Source organism: Lagopus leucura, unplaced genomic scaffold, assembly GCF_019238085.1.
Source record: "Lagopus leucura isolate 7727_CA_CO unplaced genomic scaffold, USGS_WTPT01 Super-Scaffold_739, whole genome shotgun sequence".
NCBI lineage: Eukaryota > Metazoa > Chordata > Aves > Galliformes > Phasianidae > Lagopus > Lagopus leucura.
This window is the reverse complement of record NW_024962255.1, coordinates 22,583,046-22,603,182: the sequence shown is the minus strand read 5'-3', so window position 1 is coordinate 22,603,182 and position 20,137 is coordinate 22,583,046. Positions and strand designations below refer to the sequence as shown.

General features: G+C 59.3%; 2 protein-coding genes across 3 annotated transcripts; both read left to right on the top strand.

Annotated features, from left to right (window-relative positions):
• The first annotated feature begins 1,336 nt into the window (after positions 1–1,336).
• Positions 1,337–4,514, top strand: SFXN3 (sideroflexin 3). Its single transcript, XM_042863026.1, has 11 exons — positions 1,337–1,400; positions 1,588–1,754; positions 1,831–2,001; positions 2,090–2,188; positions 2,263–2,338; positions 2,420–2,505; positions 2,783–2,910; positions 2,984–3,033; positions 3,142–3,191; positions 3,389–3,436; positions 3,536–4,514. The coding sequence occupies exons 2-11, from the start codon at positions 1,591–1,593 to the stop codon at positions 3,630–3,632; spliced, it is 969 nt and encodes a 322-aa protein (XP_042718960.1). The 5' UTR covers positions 1,337–1,400; positions 1,588–1,590; the 3' UTR covers positions 3,633–4,514.
• A 3,214-nt stretch (positions 4,515–7,728) lies between these two features.
• On the top strand, positions 7,729–11,351 carry KAZALD1 (Kazal type serine peptidase inhibitor domain 1). 2 transcript variants are annotated; one of them, XM_042863208.1, is made up of 5 exons: positions 7,729–7,803; positions 8,952–9,529; positions 10,217–10,377; positions 10,837–10,984; positions 11,073–11,351. In XM_042863208.1, the coding sequence occupies exons 2-5, from the start codon at positions 9,034–9,036 to the stop codon at positions 11,117–11,119; spliced, it is 852 nt and encodes a 283-aa protein (XP_042719142.1). In that variant the 5' UTR covers positions 7,729–7,803; positions 8,952–9,033; the 3' UTR covers positions 11,120–11,351. The 2 variants fall into 2 exon arrangements, with proteins under 2 accessions (XP_042719142.1, XP_042719141.1); XM_042863207.1 differs by having other exon boundaries at positions 11,068–11,351.
• The last annotated feature ends 8,786 nt before the right edge of the window (positions 11,352–20,137 follow it).

Here is a 20,137-nt window from a genome sequence, read left to right as displayed (position 1 = left end):
GCAGCACATGCCCAGGTTGGGGCGCGATCCTCAGCAGCGCAGCGCTGGGGCCGGCTGGGGGGCAGCAGGAAGGGTCCCGGAGGCACAGCCTGTGGGGGGGACAGCGAGCGGCACGGTGTGACCTTCCCTGCTGCCCAGATGCCGCGACTTGCCGCATCCCAGCGGGATCGCCGGTGGCACTGCGGGGACCTCAGCCTCAGGAAGATGCGGATTTGCACGGAGCCCCCCCGCCCCCACAACCCCACGAATATCCCCGTTCCCGGGGAAAGGGCGCGGGGGGGGATTTTCCCGGCGCCCCCTGCTCGCCCCGGCCTGACCTCCATAAATAAGTGATGTCTCCTTTGCGTGCGTCCCCTCCGCGGTGTCCCCGCCGCCCGGCAGCCCTCCCTCCCAAGGGCCACCCCTCCGCGCTCCAGCGGCGCTCCCCTCCCGACGGGGCGCTCGGCGCTGGGGTCCCCATGCCACCCCCGTCCCCCCCTCCCCGTGCCCTCCTCACCTGTCCCCATGGTGCCACCTGCGAAAGAGACACCGCTCGGCGCGGGGGGGATGGAGAGGATGGGGGGGGGGGGGAGGGGGACAGCAGCACCGCCTCCCGCCCGTCGGTGCCGGCGGAGATTGGCTGTCCCGGCGGTGTGCCGGCCGTGGGAGCCGTCACTCAGGTGGCCAGGGCTGGCGCTGGGCGCGGGGGGAGCCCCGTGTCACACCCTCCCCCTCCCGTGGGATGAGCCCCCCCGCGGGGCCGCGCGCGGAGCCAAACGCCGCGCACGGGAGGACTGAGGCACGAGATGGGGCGTGGGGCTGCCCCTCTCCCGGCCCGAACGGTGCCAGCCGGTGTCGCACCATCCCCCCGCCCCGGGGTCGACCGTGACCAACGGCAGGGCTGGCGCCGGCCGCGCGAACCCGACACCGCGCCGGTTTCAGGTGATGCGCGGCAACGCGGGGGGAGGGAGGCGCCGGGCAGCCGGGCGGGCCGGAGTCCCGGCGGCGCTCCTGATTGGACGCCCGCAGCCCACGCGCGCGCGAAGGGGCGCTCGTCCCCGGCTGCCGCGCACACGAGCGCTGTGCCACGCGTGGGCGCGCGGAAGCACGCCCAAATACGCATATACACACGCACCCACACGCGTAACCGCGCACGCCCACGTGACCGCGCCCACGTGACCGCGCCCGCCTGAGCTCTCCCACGCAGGACCGGCCCGCGTTCATCCCCACGCGCGCCCCCCGCCCCGTGGCCGTGCCGCGCCGCACGTAGCTCCGCATGGCGCAGATGGCCCCGCTCAGCCTCAGCCGCCTCCGCCGCGGCCTCCGCCACCCCCCCACCCCCGGCGTGAGGCGGCCCCGTGACGGGCGCGGACGTCATCAGGGCGGAGCGGTGCGGAGCCGAGCGGGCGCTGTCCGGAGCCGTGAGTGCCGGCCGGGAGCGGGGATCGGGGGGGTCACCGGGGGAGTGGCGGGGATAGAGGTCCGAGCTGCCGAGCCCCGGAAGCGGCTGCGCGACGGGTGGGAGCGGGGCCGGTGCGGGGCTTTTCCGGGGGGCGGCTCTGGGCTTCGTGTCACCGCATCCTCCCGTGCCCCCCCTCCCCTTCGCAGAGGATGCCCCCCACGCTGCCCAGCACCATCGACATCCGTGAGCCCCGCTGGGACCAGAGCACGTTCCAGGGCCGAGCCAAGCACTTCTTCACCGTCACCGACCCCCGCAACCTGCTGCTGTCGGGGGCAGCCCTGGATGAGGCGCGTCGCCTGGTGCTGGCCTACAGGTACGGGACACGGGGGGGTCCCACCCGCGCGCGGGACAGTGGTGGGATCTGTGCCGCAGCTGTGCACATCCCACAGGGCGGGCACGGTGCCCCCGGGGCTGACCGAGGATGAGCTATGGCGTGCCAAGTACATCTATGATTCCGCCTTCCACCCCGACACGGGCGAGAAGATGCTGCTCATCGGGCGCATGTCAGCCCAGGTGCCCATGAACATGACCATCACCGGCTGCATGCTGACATTCTATAGGTACTGGCCCCCTCCCCATCCCCAGCACCCCCGGGTGCTTGTGTCCCCCCCTGCCATGGACGCCCCCCAACGATGCCGGTGCCTGTAGGACCACGCCGGCTGTGGTGTTTTGGCAGTGGGTCAATCAGTCCTTCAATGCCATCGTTAACTACACCAACCGCAGCGGGGATGCCCCCATCACCCCCAGGTGAGTTTTCCCGGCATGGTGGGACATTTGTCCGTGGGGTGGTGGGATGTGGGTGTCAGCTCCTGCCTTTGCAGCCAGCTGGGGACAGCCTACGTGAGCGCGACCGGCGGTGCGGTTGTTACGGCGCTGGGGCTCAAGTCCCTCACCAAGGTAAGGGTGTTCCAGGTGTTTGGGGACAGCCAGCTGTGTCCCCAGAGCCTCTCAGTGACCTGCTCCCTGCTCCCCTCCCAGCACCTGCCGGCCATCATCGGGCGCTACGTGCCTTTTGCGGCTGTGGCTGCTGCCAACTGCATCAACATCCCGCTGATGAGACAGAGGTGGGTGCCCAGCTGCAGGGGGAGACATGGGGACATTTTGGGGAGCAGTGCCTGTGCTCTGCAGAAGCTTTTTGGGGCCCCAAACACCAAAAGGCTGGTTTGGGGGTACCAGCTCCTGATTTTGTACCAAGAGCTGTGAGTTAATCCCTGGGTGCACACATGGAGTCCAGCCAAGAGCCCCAGCGTATCACATAGTGCACGGGTGGGGGACCTGGAGAGACACCGACCTCCCTGCTTGTTGTGCCTCTGTCCCCCTTCATCCCTGCTGTCCTTACAGGGAGCTCAAAGTGGGGATCCCCATCACAGATGAGAATGGGAACCGCCTGGGTGAGTCCACGGCAGCTGCTCAGAAGGCCATCTTCCAGGTGGTGGTGTCCCGCATCGGGATGGCAGCCCCAGCTATGGGTAAGTGCGCAGCCCCAGCCCTGGCCATGTGAGTCAGGTTCCATGGAACTCATTTCCTTTTCTTTTGCCCCAGCCATCCCCCCGGTGATCATGAATGTGCTGGAGAAAAGAGCCTTCCTGAAGGTACAGGGGCAGGAGAGTGGGCGTAGGGATAGCCCACTAGCACTGTGCTGGAACCCTGCATGGGAACAGCACCTGCCTATCCCACTGACACCAAACTGTCCCCTACAGCGGTACCCGTACCTGAACGCTCCCCTGCAGGTTGGCCTGGTTGGACTCTGGTAAGTGACCCCAGGGTGCGTCCCAGGGAGGTGGGATGAGGGTGATGCCCTGTGCCAGGAACAGGTTTGCACTTGGTAGGACAGATGATGCCTCAGCATCCTTGTTGGCCCCACACTGGGGACTGAGGTCTGGGGCTGGGAGGGCCCCTCCTCATCTCCTGGCTGCCTCCACTGCTCTCCTTGTCTTCTCCATGCAGCTTGGTGTTTGCAACCCCACTGTGCTGCGCACTCTTCCCACAGAAGAGGTAAGGATGGGCATTTTGCCCAGCTCTCTGGAGGTGCTTTTGCTCCTTTCAAGCCAAAAGCTTGCAAATGCCCCCCCAACGCTCCATGTCTCTTGGCAGCTCGATGCAGGTGAGCCGCCTGGAGCCCAGCGTCCAAGCTCAGATCCGGGAGGTGGACCCACAGCTGCACACTGTCTACTTCAACAAGGGGCTGTGAGCACAGGGCCGCTGCGTCGCTGAGCTCAGAGCGTCCCAAGGATGCAGCTGCTGCCCTGTGGCCGCCTCCTGTCCCCGGGTGCTTGGGTATAGCTGAGCCCCCATACCCAGCGGGCTCCCATCCTAGCACCTCCCCTGAGCTGTGCTTTGCTGCTCTCCCATCCCTTCATGGGGCTGTCCTGAGGGCCATCAGCCTGGTGCCAGGAGGAGGGGATATTTCCCTGGTGGCACAAGGCTAGTGGCAGCAGGGCTGGGCACTGGGCATGCGGTGCTTCATGAGGGTAGGAACAAAGGGGCCTCGTGTGCTGCTGCCATCCTCCTGCGGTGCTGCACATTGCAGGGACCTTGGGCAATATCATGGGGTGGCTGTGCTGCTGGTGTCCCTGCAAGCTCTGACCCATGTCCTAGCAGGCGTCTCCATCCTGCGTGTTTCCCATACCCAGTGTGTATGTGGCTGTGTTCAGGCTGTGTCCCATGGCATCCCCCAGGCTAGAGCCTCAGATGGATGCTCCCACCCTTGGGCATGGCATCCAGAGAACACAACCCCCCAGAAGCCAGGGCTGAGCACTATGAGATATACAGTGCAGTGGAGGAGGCCGCTCCAGCCTGGGTGTGTGTGCGCAGATCCCCGTGCGCTCTGCTCTGTGCTGATCCAGGGCTGTAATCTGGCTTTCCCTGGAGCAAATGGCACATTTTAATCTCAGCAGTCCCCATTTTATTCCCTTTAATGCAGCCTTTGCTCAAGGCTCGGCTCCTGCGTGGCTTCCTCCATGGACCTTCTCATATGGCTTTAAGCACATTGCTGTTTCCTCTGGTTATTTTTGTAATACATACTCCATACCTGTATCTACCGAATAATAAAGGCAGGTTTGTTTATACAAAAGCAGAGAGAAGTCCCTTGCTTACCGCTGCCCATGCCATGGAAAGGGGCTGGGGGCTGCCATGGGGACGCTATGGGATGGATGCTCAGCACAGAGCACGCAGCACCCATTAGGGATGCAGGAGCAGCCCCCACTCCCCCCAGCCCCGGCATATTGCACGTATCTCCCCCGAGCCAGCCATCGGCGGCTTATAAATAATGCAGCCCCTCGCCGTGCAATAAGGGCTTGTCAATTGCTGTTCTGCTCTCATAAATTAAAGATGAAAAGGTATAAGGCTCTTGCCAGAAAAATGAAGACAAATTTTTAATAGCTTGCCAAGACGCGGGGAGAGAGAGAGCGCTCAGGAAAAATGAATTACGTTTTTATTATGTGTTTTATTGTGGTGTAATTGAACGGGATTAGCTGAGAATACAATATATTTCCAGGGCAGAGCAAAGAAAACAAAAATAATGATGACACTTCTCCCCGCGCCCCGCCCCCCCAACCTGTGCAGGGACAGCTCGTGCTGCTCTGGGAGCAGCAGATGTGGAGCTATGGATGGTGACACGCTGCAGGTGGCACCGCTGCCACCCTAGTGACACGGTCCTATCCCACAGGTCGCAGTGCTAGGGCTGTCAGGGTCGGGGGGGCATCGATTGCTCCCTGGCATTGTTAATGAGCCGCCCAACCACAGGCTTTAACCTTGCCCATAATGAGGGCGAGCGGCAGCAATCCCTCCCGCTCCCCCAGCCTTAATGAGCTAATCAATACTTGTTCTCAGCTTAATTTCCAGCTAATTGCTCTTTAATGACGCCTGGAAATGGGCTGCCCGCTGGCAGGCTCCCTCCTCCCCACAGAGCGTCCCTGGGGTAAGGGGTGCCGGGTGGGGGTCACCTTCCCTGGCTGCGTCCCCAAATCCCTATTACAGGGGGCACAACGTTGTACCCTTGGAGGGGTGTCCCCAGGGTGATCGCATGATGGGGGTGCTTTGAGGTGAAGAGAGGTGTGGGGGGGCCGTGTACCTTGCAGGGACAGGGTCAGGCTGTGATGGCAAGGGGACGCAGACGAGGCCAGCAGCGCCCTGGAGGTGGCAGCAGAGACCCCATAGCCTGTCCCCACAGCTTCAAGAGCAGCATCAGCCTCCAGGGCCCTGGAAGTGTTTAGGCCAGCAAATGCAAAGGACCCCCCAAACACTCTGACTGCATCTCGTATGGGATGGGGCACCCTGTAGCAAAATGGGGACAGAGTTCCCAGTCCAGGTCCCCAGATCCCAGCCAGAGATGGCCCTTGGTGGAAGTGCTGGAGATGACCTCATGGGTGGCAGACACACTGGTGGCAAGGAGAGCACCAGCACTAGGCTGGGAAAAGCAACAGCCACGGGCAATGCTATTTTCATGGGGGTGGGATTGCAGAGCACAGCCCCCTCGCCGCAACTTCATAGGGCTGCATCCCATTGTAGAACCTGGCTGAGCTCCTACTTGCTCTGTGCCTGGGGTCAGGGGGGAGCCTGGTATGTGGCAGGGGGGTGGGAACCGTGCTCCTGACCCCAAGGTGTCAAAGCTGGCAGGAGGATGCTGAGCAGAATGCTTGGGGAGAGGGCAGTCCCTACAGCCCCCAGGAACTGGATGACCCACAGAGGTGATGGACTGCAGAGTGCCCAGTGACAGTGTCCCTCACCACCCAGACAGTGCTGCTGGGGGCCCCTGGGAAACCTGCATCCTTCCTGCACACAGCTGCAGCCGCTTCCCCAAGAATTTGCTGACGGGTTTGTTCTGGGCAGGAATTTGCTGTGGGGAAACCTGAGCCTAGTGGTGTGGGCCCTGCTTGGCACATGGGGTGGGGCCTCGTCCCCAACAGGGTCCAGTGGGATGCAGCCAGAACTCCACTGAGACACATGTGGAGCCAGGGTCAGAGTGGCAGGAAGCAGAGATGGGTATTGAGCTGAATCACAGGAGATTCAGGTTAGAATTAGAATCAGCCTCCGTGCTCTGAGAGCCATCCGGCGGGCCAGCAGCCCTGCTGACACGTGCTTTGCCCCGGGCGTCACGCAGCCTTCCGCCCTGCCAGAACTGACACAGTGTTGAGTCATCTGGCCCATGGCCTCTTTTCCAGGGTGGGATTTTGCTCATCAGCCTCAGCCTGTTGGGATCAGCCAGGACATCAGCCCAGGGCATGTCCGGGGCAACCTGGGATGGGCATGGAAGTAGTGATGGATGCACATGTTAGAACCCAGGAGGGATGCCACAGCTGAGGAGCATCGCAGGGGACCATCGCTGTGGGTAATAGTGATGAGAGCAGGTGGAGCCCTCCCACAGCCCTGAGATGCGCTATGCAATGAGGTACACTGACTGAACCAGAGCACAGCTCCTCATTAAGCACAGGTTAGATCTCCCACCCCCCTAATTCAGAGCTGCTGATATTTATTAGCACATTCAACAGTCTCATTAAGCGGGATGTTTAATTACCTGCCAGGCTGGGGCTCCATCTTTTTCCCAGAGATGAGCTAAGCTGTTTCCAGGTGCTGGGTTGGGCGAAGGCAGCACTGGACATAGGGATGTCCCAACTAAGGGGCACAGTTCCTCCCGGCTCTCCCTCTCCAAAATGCTCCTGGAGGTGCACAAAGTGGTACCTCAGCCCCCCCAGCTCCCAAAGCAGCCTCAGCAGTGCTCCTCCAGCCTCAGCTGCCCCAAATCCCACAGCTTCCAGCCCAGCCATGGGGCTGGGGGCCACCAAAGGGGAAGCAGAACCGGCAGGAAGCCCCTCGGCAGCACAAAGCCTTGTGCATTTTCCATCCTTAGCCTCGGCCAGATTTGTAGCATGCCTGAACGAAAGCTCCGGAGCCCAGAGTGGATTTGCAGCAGAGTTTTGGAAAGCAAAAGCAGATTTTTGCGGTGCAGAGAAAGAAACCAGATCCATCAAGGGGTCCCGGGATGGTTTTGGCTTTGCAGATTTGCCACAGAAGCAAATCTCACAAATTCTTTGCAGGGAGTTGGGGGGGGGCTGCAGGCTCCCCCAGCACAGCGCTTATGCTCAGCCTAGGACAGAAGTGGGTGCCTTCGTAGATCCCACTGGGGAAACTGAGGCACGGGGGCTCTGGAAGCTGCGTGTTGCTGACGGATGGAAGATCCCGGCCCGGCAGGGAAGGGGTGGCCGCCAGCGCAGGGCCCGTCCGGAGCTGGGCCGGGGCCCGCGGGGGGGCGTGGGGACTGGCGTGGCGCTGACATCACGGCCGGTGGCAGCGGAGCCCCGCGCCGCGCGGCTGCCAAAGCCATTGTGCATCGCAGCCGTCGGTGGCGCCCGCACAGCGTTCCGGTAAGTGCTGTCGCAAGCGGGACCCTCACCCCGGGACAACCCTCATAGAGATTCAGGGTAGCGTTGTATCGTCCGCCCCTTTCCTGGCCCCTTTTCCTGGGGTTGGAGCTTTCCTCCCTGCAGTCCGGGGACAGGGAGGGAGGGCAAGCAGGACCCCCCCCCCCCCCCCCCCCCCCCCCCTTTTCCCCCGCTGCCGGGGGGTCGCCGGCTAATGGGGCAGAACTCTGCTCTCCCTTTTGTAATCCGGGGGGGTAACAAATCCCTGTCAGGCTTACTTTGGGCTGCCTTAGTCTGGCTCCTGTGGGGCTACCAGGGGGCTGAAGCCCCGCCAGGGGAGTGGGGGCTCCCAGAAGGGGGTCAGGTGCGTCTCTCCATGCTGGATTTTACCTCTCTGCCTCCACTTGCTGCAGGGCAGATGGCTGTAACTTCACTCTGCCCCTCCAGCACAGGAGGTGAAAGCTGGGGGCTGGGGGAGGGCACAGCTCAGATGGACCTGCACATTCTCCCCAGCAGAGATGGGATGCCTGAGGGCAGATTGGCCCCTCTGCTTGCTGCAGGAGAGGGGTTAACATAGGCTGGGGGGTGAGAACCCCGTTGTTCTCACTTGTGCACCGAGTTCCCTGGTGCTCAGCCACCAGTGTGATAACTGTGGAATTTGAAGAGTTTTCCTGGTGTGGCTTGATGTGGGGCTCAGAGCAGGGAGAGGAGGACAAAAGCCAGGCATGACTGGGAGCATCCTTCTGGCTCTGTTCCCCTGGGCTGGCTGCCTCCTGCATGGAAAGAGTCCTTCGTCTGCTTCTCTGGGCAGTGATGGAGGGAAAAATCCTCATGACTTTTGAGGAGAGGTGAGAAAAGGAGAGGGGTGCCTGGCTCCAGAGCTGCTCCCTGAGAGGAGCAGAGCACAAAGCAGTCAGGAGAATATGAGGCAGCCCCTCAAGTGGGATTACAACAGGCTGTGTTCTACCTGCTGGGGGAGAAGGCTGAAGCCTGTGGGTATGGGTCAGCATCCAATCAGGGAAGCGGATGAAGGGGTTGCACAGCAGCACATTTTGGGGGTGGGAGCCGCTTTTGTAGCGTGGTAGGAGGTGGAGGATCCCGAGATGTGGCACATCACACAGTGCTGCTATCACATGTTCTCTTCCTTGCAGATTGCGATGGCTGCTTGGCTCTGACCCATCCAAATCTCCACCCGAGTGATGCTGGAACCGGGCTCTGGGAGCGGCCACGAGGATGCCTGAGGTGCTGAGCTCCTCCTGCCTGCTGCTCTCCCTGCTCACCCTGCACTGGGCTTGCCTCCAACCCGGCCGAGCTTTCCCCAGCAGCGCTGAGTACCTGCAGCGGGGCTGGCAGCGTCTGCTGGAGGAGGGTGAGGGCTGTGCCGAGTGCCGGCCAGAGGAGTGCCCGGTGCCGCGCGGCTGCCTGGCCGGCACGGTGCGGGACGCCTGTGACTGCTGCTGGGAGTGCGCCAACCTGGAGGGACAGATCTGCGACCTGGACAACACCAACCACTTCTATGGCAAATGCGGGGAGCACCTGGAATGCCAGCTGGAGGCTGGAGACCTGCAGCGTGGCGAGGTGCCTGAGCCCCAGTGTGCCTGCCTCTCGCACCAGGCGCTGTGTGGCTCCGACGGGCGCACCTACCCCCAGATCTGCCGCTTCCTCGAGTCTGCCCGTGCCCACCCTGATGCCAACCTCACCGTGGTCCATGAGGGTCCCTGCGAGGCAGGTAGTGTGTGAGGAGAGGGAGCGCAAGGATGGGAGGTTGGCTTCGATATTTCAACCAGAGGCCCCTCTGCAGTGGGTCTGGTGCAGGGTGAGGCTGTGCCAAGTCGGCTCGGGATTTATGGGAGGCAGTGAGCACTGCCGGCTGGGGCAGAGCCAGGCGTCGTTAACGAGCTTTTGGCTGCAGCGTGCATGGAGTGTGGCTGGGGCCAAGGAACGCCCCAGGAACGTGGCTCCTTCATGGAAAGCTGGGCCAGGTCAGGGGGCTGCACTGCTTCCATCTCCCGTTTGAAGCCATGTGTGTGACTATGGGGCTTGGGACAACCCTCTGACACCACTCACTGCAGCTCAAGGAGGGGATTGGGGTTGACTTTGTTTTCTGTATCTTGTGGTATCTTTGAGCTTTTTCCCTCTTGGCTGCCAATAAGAGCTGGGACAGGCACAGGAAGAGGAGATTTGTGGCCAGGACAGGAGACCTGAAGGCTGCATCACAGGGGAGCTCCTTGTTCAGGTGGGGGAAGTGAGGCTGGGAGGAGTTGGAGCCCTCCATGGGTCACTGGGGAGCTGGGGGGTGACCTTCTGCAAGTATGCGTGAGGAGAGGGAAATGGGAAGGGTCCTGGCATCACTACCAGAGCCTGATACCCTCAGCCCAGTATTCTTCCCTGTGTCCTTCCCATCTTCTATTCCCAGAGCCTCAAATCACCTCCCCTCCTTATGATGTGTGGAATGTCACTGGCCAGGACGTCATATTTGGCTGCGAGGTCTTTGCCTACCCCATGGCGTCCATCGAGTGGAGGAAGGATGGCACAGAGATGCTGCTGCCAGGAGATGACCCCCACATCTCTGTCCAGGTGAGCGGCTGGCATAGGGGATGGTGACCGAGATGTAAAAACATATCTGGTCATTGCTGAACTTGTATACATGGGACTGCACAGGGGGATCAGCCTGGTTCATCTCTGCTTACCATGCATGCATTCTGCCTGTGACAGCCCCAAATATAGCTCTCTTGGGTCATACCCAGCTATTATAGGGTGTGGATGGAGGCATCCTCCATCCCTGGCCACCGCACTGAAATAGCTGCCTGCAAACACAGCTGCAGCACAGCTGGGGCCGGAGGAAGCTGTTTCTTGCTGGGGACAAACAGGACATAGCACGGTTGGCGCCAGGGAGCTTAGGGCTGGCTCCCACCCCAGAGCAGTGCTTAATAGGGTAAAGAGAGCTTCTCCGCATCCCACTCCTCACAACCCCAAAGAGTCATCCCAAGGGGGGTTCCCTCACCCTGGGGCTCACTGCTGTCTCTCCCTTTGCAGTTCAGAGGTGGCCCCCAGAAGTACGAGGTGACCGGCTGGCTGCAGATCCAGGGCGTGCGGGTGACAGATGAGGGCACGTACCGCTGCTTCGCCAGGAACAGGGTCGGGGCTGTGATGGCAGTGGCCAGCCTGACCGTCCTCACTCCGGGTGAGCAGAGGGAGGGGACCTTTGGGCAGGGCACTGGCTTTCAAGGGTGGCAGTGTCACAGAGTCCCCGTGCTGCTGTTTCAGACCAGCTCAACCTGACGGGCTTGTCCTTGCCGGAACCCCGTGCCGTGCCTGAGGACTACGTGGACAGCGAGGAGGAGTACTACTAGCCCAGCTGCGGAGCTTGGCACTGAGCAGCACTTGCCCCATGGTGCTTTGGGGTCAGGGATGGATCCAGAGCACACACCCCAGCCCTGAACAACTCTCTGAACACCTCTGTTTTGGGCTGGAGACAGAGAATCAGAGAATGGCCTGGATTGGAAGGGACCTCAAGGATCATGAATCTCCAACCCCTCTGCCACAGGCAGGGCCACCTCCCCATTTAATACTAGACCAGGTTGCACAGGGCCCCATCCATTCTGGCCTTGAACACCTCCAGGGACGGGGCATCCACAACCTCTCTGGACAGCCTGTTCCAGATGACAGTGTGGCTTGTGTGTCACCCTCAGGCAGGGACACCCAGGAACTTGCTGCCAAAACGCCCTTCTTTCCCATCTTGTTCTTAATCAGAAAAGTAGTGATTTGAGGCAACCTGACATTTGTGGTTTCACCCCTGGACAATGTTGTCCTGAAAGCCCACGTGGCCACAAACGCTTTGGCCTTTTTGGATCGGCTTTATGCTTCTTCTCCCAAGCAGCTCTCTATGGTGACATCTCAGTGAGTGATGAGCCAAGTGTACACGCAATGCTCTGAGCAACCAACAGGGATCGTCCCATGGGGTCCCTCCAGGTTGGCTGCTCTCCTTCCCTTTCTTCTTTCTTTCCTTCCTCTTTCTCTTGAGAGCTGGCTCAGACGATGCAATTACAGCATCAAAACCTGAGCGAGCAAATAAAAGGGGTTTGTCTGAAGTTGGCAGCGGCCTGAAATTCCTTCAGCCAGTAAGGCTGGGCTGGCCCCTACCCATGCTGCAGCCAGCAGTAACGCCTCCCCAACCCCACCACGTCCCTGCACCTCTGCGGTGTCTCCTGGGCTCTTTCCATGATGGTGAATTCCATGGAGCTGGGACAGCCCTGGCTCCTGTGCTGCTTCTGCTGCTGCCTGAGCCGTTTTCCCCCACTGCTAATCCCCTCCCTGTTCTGTACACCAAGTGTTTGTGGAACTGGGCCATGCTGTGGCTGTGGCTGCAGTAGGGAAACCTGAGAGCATCCCATGGCTCGGAGCCACCTGGCCCTTTGCTGGCCCCTAGCCATGCTCCTGTGCCAGCCCTGCCTGTGCCACTGCATCACCAGGCTGGTGGGGACTGAGGGGCTGGAGCCCGTCCATAGGGCAGCAGCTGCAAATCCGGGTCTCCACTCCCTGCAAGGCAGTGGGGTTGGTGTCCCCTGTGCCACTTAAAAATTAAAGGAGCTGATATCGCTATGTGCCTGGAATCGGTCACTGCCACAGAGCATAATTGAGGTTATTTGTTGCCTCTGAAATGTTTGGCCAGCTCTGCACGGGTGCCTCCTTGAGGGGATGCATGAGGATAATGCTCAGCTCCGGACACCTAGAGGGTTCTGGGGATCTGGGGAGCCTCACTAATATGGCCACCAGGTGCACATGCCCCAGCACCTCCTGTCTGCCCAGGGCACTCCATGATACCAAAGGCTATTGCAGGGCTGGGGACAAAGGAAAGGGTCCCATCCTGCTGTCACCCAGGGATGTGCACTGAAGGAGCGGTCAAACCTCCACCAAACCCAAAGCCCTGTAGGGTACATGCAAGGTTGGTGCTTCTTTGTCACCCCAAATGTTTTGGCTGCTCTGGTTGTGCACTCACAGATCAAGCTCTGGAATCAGTTGTTTTCTGCCACAGATCTGTGGTTTCTTGAGCCCAAATCCACAGTGCATGCAACCCCTGCTGCTGGGTTTTTCCACAGCCTCTTGCACGATGGCACATTCTGATCCACAGGACACTCCAGGACCAGGGTGGTGACTGCCCAGGGGTGACACGAGGGTGTCCCACTGCCCTAATGGACACTCTCAGTGCTCGTCCCACCCTCGCGTCCTGGTGCTACTAGCGGCTTGTTCAGGCGCACTCATCCTGAGCAGCCACCGAACCACGGGGAGCGGGAGCTGCAGTCCTCCCAGCAGCTGCCGCCGTCCTTCCCCGGACTCGGGGGACCGCAGTGCTGTCCCCATCCACCGCCGAACAGTGCCACCTCCCGGCGGAGCCACCGCGGGACGCGGAGCTGAGCACCCGATGCAGCTCCCTCGCTTGGCCGCGGGGAAACTAAGGCGCGGAGCAGCCAAGCTATAGAGACTCAAGTGCTGCGGCCACCTGCGAGCAGGACCTCTGTCCCCAGCCTGTCCCAAACCCTGGGAACAGCAGCATCTCTTGTACCCTCTGCACGGTGACCCCTCCTCACCCCAATTCAGGTTGAAGAAGAGCATTTCCCTGCCTCTGCCCAGCACTTACGCTGGCTGATAAATAAAATGGAAACTAATCCTCCAGTGTTTGCAGCAAATGGGTCTCCACGGGGGGTGGCTTTCAATAATTCGAATGCCGCCGCAGCGCAGAGCCCACGCCAATGGGTTTTAATAAACACTGCCTTAATGTGACATGCAATTTATTATTCAGCTTAAAACAGGAAGCAAAGAGTTTAATAACAGCGGCAGGTTGCCATCTCTGGCACTGCGAGGTGCTGGCTGAGAGGGGGTGGCACGTCCCCCAAACTGAGGCGCTGGGATTGGGGTATGCTTTGGGGAGCGCTGGTTTGGCTGTGCCTGATGCCTGGGGGGTTATCTGGGCAGTGTAGGGGGATGGCCTTATCGCAGAGCTGGCTGCTGTCTCTCCTCGCGGTGTTTTTGGCCCTGGGGCTGTTCTCTGTCACTTCTCTGGTCCGTAACAGCCGGAGGCAGGCGGAAATGGGAGCCTCCGTGCCTGGTCCCTGCTGCTTCCAAAGTGGGGAGATCTGGCTCACAATTACCACGCCTTTGGCTTGGCAGGCCTCAAAGTGTGAGTGATGGCAGCAGCCGCTGCACCCATGAAGGTTGGGGGGGTTCCTGTGCTCTTCCACAGCTTGCCAGCCCCATGCCCCGGGGAAACTGCAGCTCCTGGGTGAACAACCTGCAAATTCACATCCCAGATCTGGGATGTCCTGGGAGTGCAGTGATAGACTGGAGCACATCAGAATGGGTCTCCTGACCTTGAGTCACCCCAAACCCCACCTCTCTCTCTCTGCCACCCACCCACGGTTATGGAAGGGTTAAGCTGGAGGTCCCAGCTGAGCAAGTGCTCTCTGGGACATCCCGCAGCTGCCCAGTGTCCCCTCTGCCCCTGCCCTTATCCATCTCTCTTATGCACCCGGGCAGGATCAGGGTGCTTCCCTCTGCCTCCTGATGAGGAGCAGACCTGGTGGAAGTGGGGATGGGGTCCATAAAAAGGAGTCCCTGTTCCTGGGTCGGGGGCCAGCATCTGGGCAGGGACATTTTGCTTGTCCTGTGCCAGAGCATCCCTAGCAACATGGATGCTGCCTTGGATGTGCTGTTTAATTAAATGTGAAGGGCTCCCGTGCTTCAGCCCTTGCTGCAGCCTGAGCGACTTCAGGAAAGAGGCCTTTTATTAAAAGAGAGAGAGGCTCTGCCAGGCAGCCATCAAACAGCACGTTTAATTGTCTCGGCTTGTTTAGCTGTCGTGCTGGGAGGGATGTGCTCCCATCCAGGTCCCCAGGCTGTGCAGCCCAGGAGGATTGCTGGGGTTGGGAGCTGCACCTGGGGTACCAAGCCCACAGCTTCATCCTGGGGGAGAATATTTGGTGCTGTGTTTGGTCTCCAGGAGAGAGCCACAGCTTTCCCCTGTCTGGGCCAGGCTAGAACTCAGCATTGGGAGAGGAAAACAAAGATCAAGAGGGGGAGGAAATGTGGGCTTTTATCAAAATCTCCTACTTCAAAGTTGTCCGGCTGAAGTGCTCCCCTTTGGTTTAATTTGAAGTGATGTTTCCTTCAGCGACTGCAGTAAATGGCATCAAATGAGGCTGAAGCAGCCGGAAAGCCTGGAGAGGAAGCGTGTCCTTGGGGAACGGCTGGAGTCAGACCTTCCCTGCGGGTTCAGCCACAAGATGGGGACAGGAGGTGGAGCTCCTGCCCTGTCCTGGGGCTCTGCAGAGGGGCTTTGGGTCCAGTTGCTTCCAGCCCCACTACTGCAGTGTTCTCTGCCCCTATCCCACTAGGGCAACCCCTGGTTTTGAGGGTGATGCAGCTGCAGCTCTACCCTGGTGCATCCCCCAGCCCGCAGCCCCTGGGGCTTTGGCAGCCCCTCCACATGGCTGAGAGCTAAACCAGACTGCAACAAGCTGCAGGCGACTTGCAGGGGAAGGGGCACAAATCCATCTTCCTGATGGAGCACTCTGGGCTGCCTTGAAACTGAAGAGGATATTCCCCTTCTCCCTGCTCCCATGGCCAGGGAATTGCCCCTCTTTAGAAGTATAAGAAGGATGAGCAGAACCATATTCTCTTCTTCCATCCTGGCATCCCTGCTCCAAGATGACAGGTCACTTCTTCCTCCCCATGCCCCCTCCTCTGCCTCCCCCAGCTCCGCTAAGCGCTCCTGGCTGCTCTGGGATGAAGCAGGCGGGCGCAGAGTTCATGGGAGCCGTACCTGTGCTTTGTCTTCATCTGTCACCCCTGCTGACAGTCAGATCCATCTTAAACTGGGAGCGAGAGGGGAAGAGAGGGAAGCAATAATTAACCTCTGCGCGGGCCGCTCCCGAAATGCCGCGCTCTGGTGATGCACGAGGAGACGGCAGTGACACTTTTATTGCTGCTCCAGCGCTGCTCAGTGCGTGGAGGAGGTGATGTGGCTGGGCTGGGACACCTGAGGCTTTATTATGGCAGAGGATCCATGGGGCACGTGGCTCAGTTGGGGTGTGGGTCAGTGGTCTGCATAGGCCTTGGGGGGAGATTTGGAGCTCTAGGTTCATGTGGCGATACATAACATGCAACTGGACCTTGTCCTGGCACTTCTGGGACTGTCAGAGCAGTGGCAGCACTTTCCTGCATACCGATGCCCACTCAGCAGCTGTTTCAGTTTCATCTATTAGAAAAGTGAGAGCAAATCAGTGCCAGCTATGCTTGCAGCCAAACCCCAGGTTGTGCCAATCCAAAGGGGCTCTTGGCACAGCCAGGGAGGCACTAAGCCCAGGTGGGTTGGCATCCTGGCAAGGGGCAGCACCCTGAACTGCAAGCATCGCAGTGAGCCCCAGAGCAGAACACAGCCACTGCACTGAAGCAGATATCACCTGTATGAGTTGGAGATGGGGGAAACTGAGTCATGGAGGGTGGGACTGATGTCTCTAAGTCTCATACATTTCCTTCTTCTAATTGCAAGAGCATCTGCTGAGAACCAGACAGCAAGCTGAGGAATGTCCAGCACCAGGGAAAACTAGCCAGTTTAGCTTTGCAGGGACACTTTGCCAGGGGCAGAGGGAGAAAACTCCTCTTAACACCATAACCAACCTGACAGGCTGCAGACAGGGCCATGCACAAGTTCTGCCAGCTCCCTGCATTGAGCAGCGTGAAGCTTGACCACTCCCTGCACAGATGGGGGTTTAATCAGCCCCAGTTTAAGCACATGGGTGTTCAGTGCTAATCCAATTTCCCTCCATTCATTAGGACGGTTATTCATCACTTGGGAATGATGAAAGCCTGCGGGTCTGTGTGGGTGCTGGGGAGCAGTACCGCTTGATGCCAGCATGAGGCTGAGCATCCTTCCCATACTGACCACCAGCAGGGATGGGGATGGTCCCTCAGCCCCGGAGCTGCAACAAGGTGCGAGCTAGGATTGCTCTGCTGGAGTCTGGGGCTGAGTTATCCTCAGGGTCATCCATCAGCTGGCTGCAATAGGAGCTGATCTACAATGGAATGTACCCAGGTGGAGGGATGCTGAGCTAGGAGAGGGGTGGGAAGACATTTCCATGTCCTGAAGACCTTGCATGGAGGTTCTACTGCTCACATTACCATGGAGCTGCCTCCTGGCAATATCTCTGTGCTGTGGCCTCTCTGGCTGGGAGCTGGCATGCAGGGTGCCCTCCTCCCTCTGGACCTGAACACATGTTGAGGCCCTGAGATCACCCCATTGGTCTGGGGTCTCCTTTGCCTCCATCCTCACCCATTCCCACTTCTCCTTCCCCTCCACCAAGCACTGATCCCATCACCTGAACCCCAGCTCATGGCACCCGTGGGCTCCCCCCAGCCTTCTTCCATCCAGCACCCTCTTTTCCATGCTGTGCCCCAGCCACGCAGAGATGCCCCAGCACCAGCACCCCTCTACCTTCCGAATGGGGCTGGTGGTTGTGTTTGATGGGAGCAATCCATCTCCATCAATGTAATGACCGTTCCCATTAATCGGCCATAAACTAATAAAGTAAGCACTTTCCCCTCCATCCCCGCCACCCCCCCTAAACTTCATTAAGTCTTTAGCACATTAATATGTCTTACTTAGTGTCTGCTTTGGCCTCTGATGTTGTTGGGTTTTTTATTATTTTCCCTCTCTTTTTCTGTGGGTAGCAGGGGTTTACCTGCTGATGCTATTCCCTGCAGCCCTTAGGAAGCTCTGACAGCCTGGGCCATCCCCAAGGCAGCAGCATGGTGCAGGCAAGTGGGAAAGAAAGGGAAAGGGATGGGGGGTGGCAGAGTGAGGCGGGGATAAAAGATCCCGTACACCTCCAAATTAAATTTGTGATGCCTGGCATCAGATGGGCCCGCAGCCAGAGATTAATTCAACTGATCAAGTTATAAAGAGCGCTGCGGCGGGTAATCAATCTTGGAGCTGTCAGGCAAATAGGCAGCAGTATTAACCTGGCAGAGCTCGCACACATGCGCGCGCGCACACAGAAGCCCTTTCAATTCCTTTTGCATAGAGCGATATTTCCCAGCCTCGTTGGGTTGGGAAGGGCTGGGGGAGGCGGGGGCAGCACCGCTTTGCTCTCTTGTCCCATAGCCCAGCAATGGCCCCATTGAAGAAGAGCGTCATCCTCCCCCTTTCCATCTCTAAAGGGCAGCACTTGGCCTTGAAGTTGGAAGTCTATAGGGTCCGTTTTCTGGTGTCATCTGGTTCAGTGCCAGGTGGCTGGGGCAGGTCCTAGGTGTATGGAGTCCAAAAGGCCTCATACTGACTCGACGGGGGGAAGGACGTTCATGGGAAAGAATAGAGACAGGGTATGGGCTGGGAATGGGCTGCTTGGGAAAATGGCAAAAGGGCAGGATTTAGGGTAGAGGCTGGAGAACCCTGCAGTGACTGAGAGATCCCCAGTGCCCAATAGGATCACTACCTGGAAATGGTCCTGGTGTTGGTCTCAAGGCTGATTGAGGGAATGAAGGCAAGGGCTCTATTCCTGATGGCCACTCCAGCCCCATCCATGTGCAAGATCTTGGTTTGTGAAACCCTTCAGGCTCTGGGTGCTCCTCTGCCATGAGCCCTCCCTCTGATGCGGGTCCTGGGGGCTGCAAAACCATGTGGAGCTCTTTAGTTTCAAGCTGTGCTGCCCCATGACCGATTTAGTGCCTGAGTTCTCCTGCTGTCCTTCCCAGTGCCAAAGCTGTGAGCCATCAGTGTGACACAGGCAGGGCACATGGTCCGGGCTGATGGGAACACTGTGGCCTTTCCTGGAGGCTCAAGTGGGTCCTTCCAAACTGCATAGGATATTCTGAGAAACGCGTTGGGGTGGGAACCGGCATCCCTGCAGGAGGGATGCTTTGCAAGCCAGGACCCCGGTCAACCATCTCAACATCCTCTCGCTCCCACGGTTTCCCTGAATGTCCCCTTCAAGGGCTGTCACTCAGCCTGGGCACCCGGCACGGCTACAGCTGGCAGCCAGCAATCCTGTCTGTGCCTGGAATGTACGGAAGTAGAGCGAGTGAGCTGCTCTCGCAGTTGGGATCCAAAGGGGATGGATGTAGGGGAAGGATCTCTGGGACCAACTCTCACCCAGTGCCAGGCACACGGCCAGAGGTCTCCTCCTCTCTGTGGGTCTCCTCTTCTCTGCTCAGAGTGCAAGGCCGTAACTGGAGGCACCAGCACCCATCCCCCTCCTGCTGCCCCTGCCTCTGATTGATGTTGCAGCACCTTTCCGTTGACAAACACCTGTATCCTCCTCCAGCTACGGGGCTCCAGGCGAGGGGCCGCATCCTGCTGCCAACTGCTCTTGCTCAGCTCATGTTAGTGGATATTGGAACTGGTCGGTGCCAAAGTCTTCTCCAATTAATCTTCTCTCTCCCCTCCTCACTAGGCTGAATCCTTGGGAGGATCCATCGATCTCAGTCATGTCCAATGGAGCAGCTGGAGCTCGGCTGGAGCACCTTCTGCAGGTTGCTGGGCACCGGTGCGATGCTGTCTTCATATTTGATGGGATTATTAGCACTGGGTGTGGAGGAGGGGGAAAAGCAAGCACTAATTGATCTTGTAATAAAGTTAATAGAAGCTCTTATGAGCTTGCCCATTAAGAATAATTAAGGAAGAACAAGAGAGGGGAGGAGAGTGATGGGAAACCCTTAGAGGCTTGCTGGGGGCTGCAGCAACCCTTCCACCCTACACTGATCCCACAGGATGTGGGATCTTCTTCCAAAGATGTTCCAGGAAAGGTTTGCATCAGGTTCTGTGGACTGCTCAGGGATACTCAGCTGCACATCAGCCCTCACCTTTGCTCCTGTGCTGGTGGCAGGACCCCAGTGAGGACCAAAGCACCCCCAAGCTGGGTGCTGGTCTCCCACTGCTTTGCCATAAGTGATTGGCAGAGGGACCCACAAGGAGGTCGGTGACATCTTAAAAGCTGCTGCAACATGAGCTGCCGGCTTGGGAACACCCATATGCTCTGCTGGGCCCCCAGCGGGGGGTGGCCAGGCCTTGCAGGCTCCAAATATTGATCATGGCTGGGATGCTCACGGAGCCTCTCCCATGCAGCCATGGCCAGATGTCACTGTTTGAAGTGGAGAGACGTGATCACCAGCACTGCCAAAGCAGCGAGTGCTCTGCAGGGTCACCCCAAGTCCCCCTCCCGTGTCTGTCATCACCCACAGGTGAGAGATCCACTGGTGGCCATGCAGGCTGGGCACATCATGTGTGAACTGAAGGGTGCAGCCCTTTCTCCCTGGTGAATACATGCGGCTAATGGGGCTTGGG

Coding starts and splice junctions, on each gene's coding strand:
- SFXN3 (XM_042863026.1), top strand. CDS start 1,591: ATGCCCCCCACGCTGCCCAGCACCATCGACATCCGTGAGCCCCGCTGG. Junction 1,755..1,830: donor CGCCTGGTGCTGGCCTACAG/GTACGGGACACG, acceptor CACATCCCACAG/GGCGGGCACGGTGCCCCCGG. Junction 2,002..2,089: donor TGCATGCTGACATTCTATAG/GTACTGGCCCCC, acceptor CGGTGCCTGTAG/GACCACGCCGGCTGTGGTGT.
- KAZALD1 (XM_042863207.1), top strand. CDS start 9,034: ATGCCTGAGGTGCTGAGCTCCTCCTGCCTGCTGCTCTCCCTGCTCACC. Junction 10,378..10,836: donor ACCCCCACATCTCTGTCCAG/GTGAGCGGCTGG, acceptor CTCCCTTTGCAG/TTCAGAGGTGGCCCCCAGAA. Junction 10,985..11,067: donor CCTGACCGTCCTCACTCCGG/GTGAGCAGAGGG, acceptor CTGCTGTTTCAG/ACCAGCTCAACCTGACGGGC.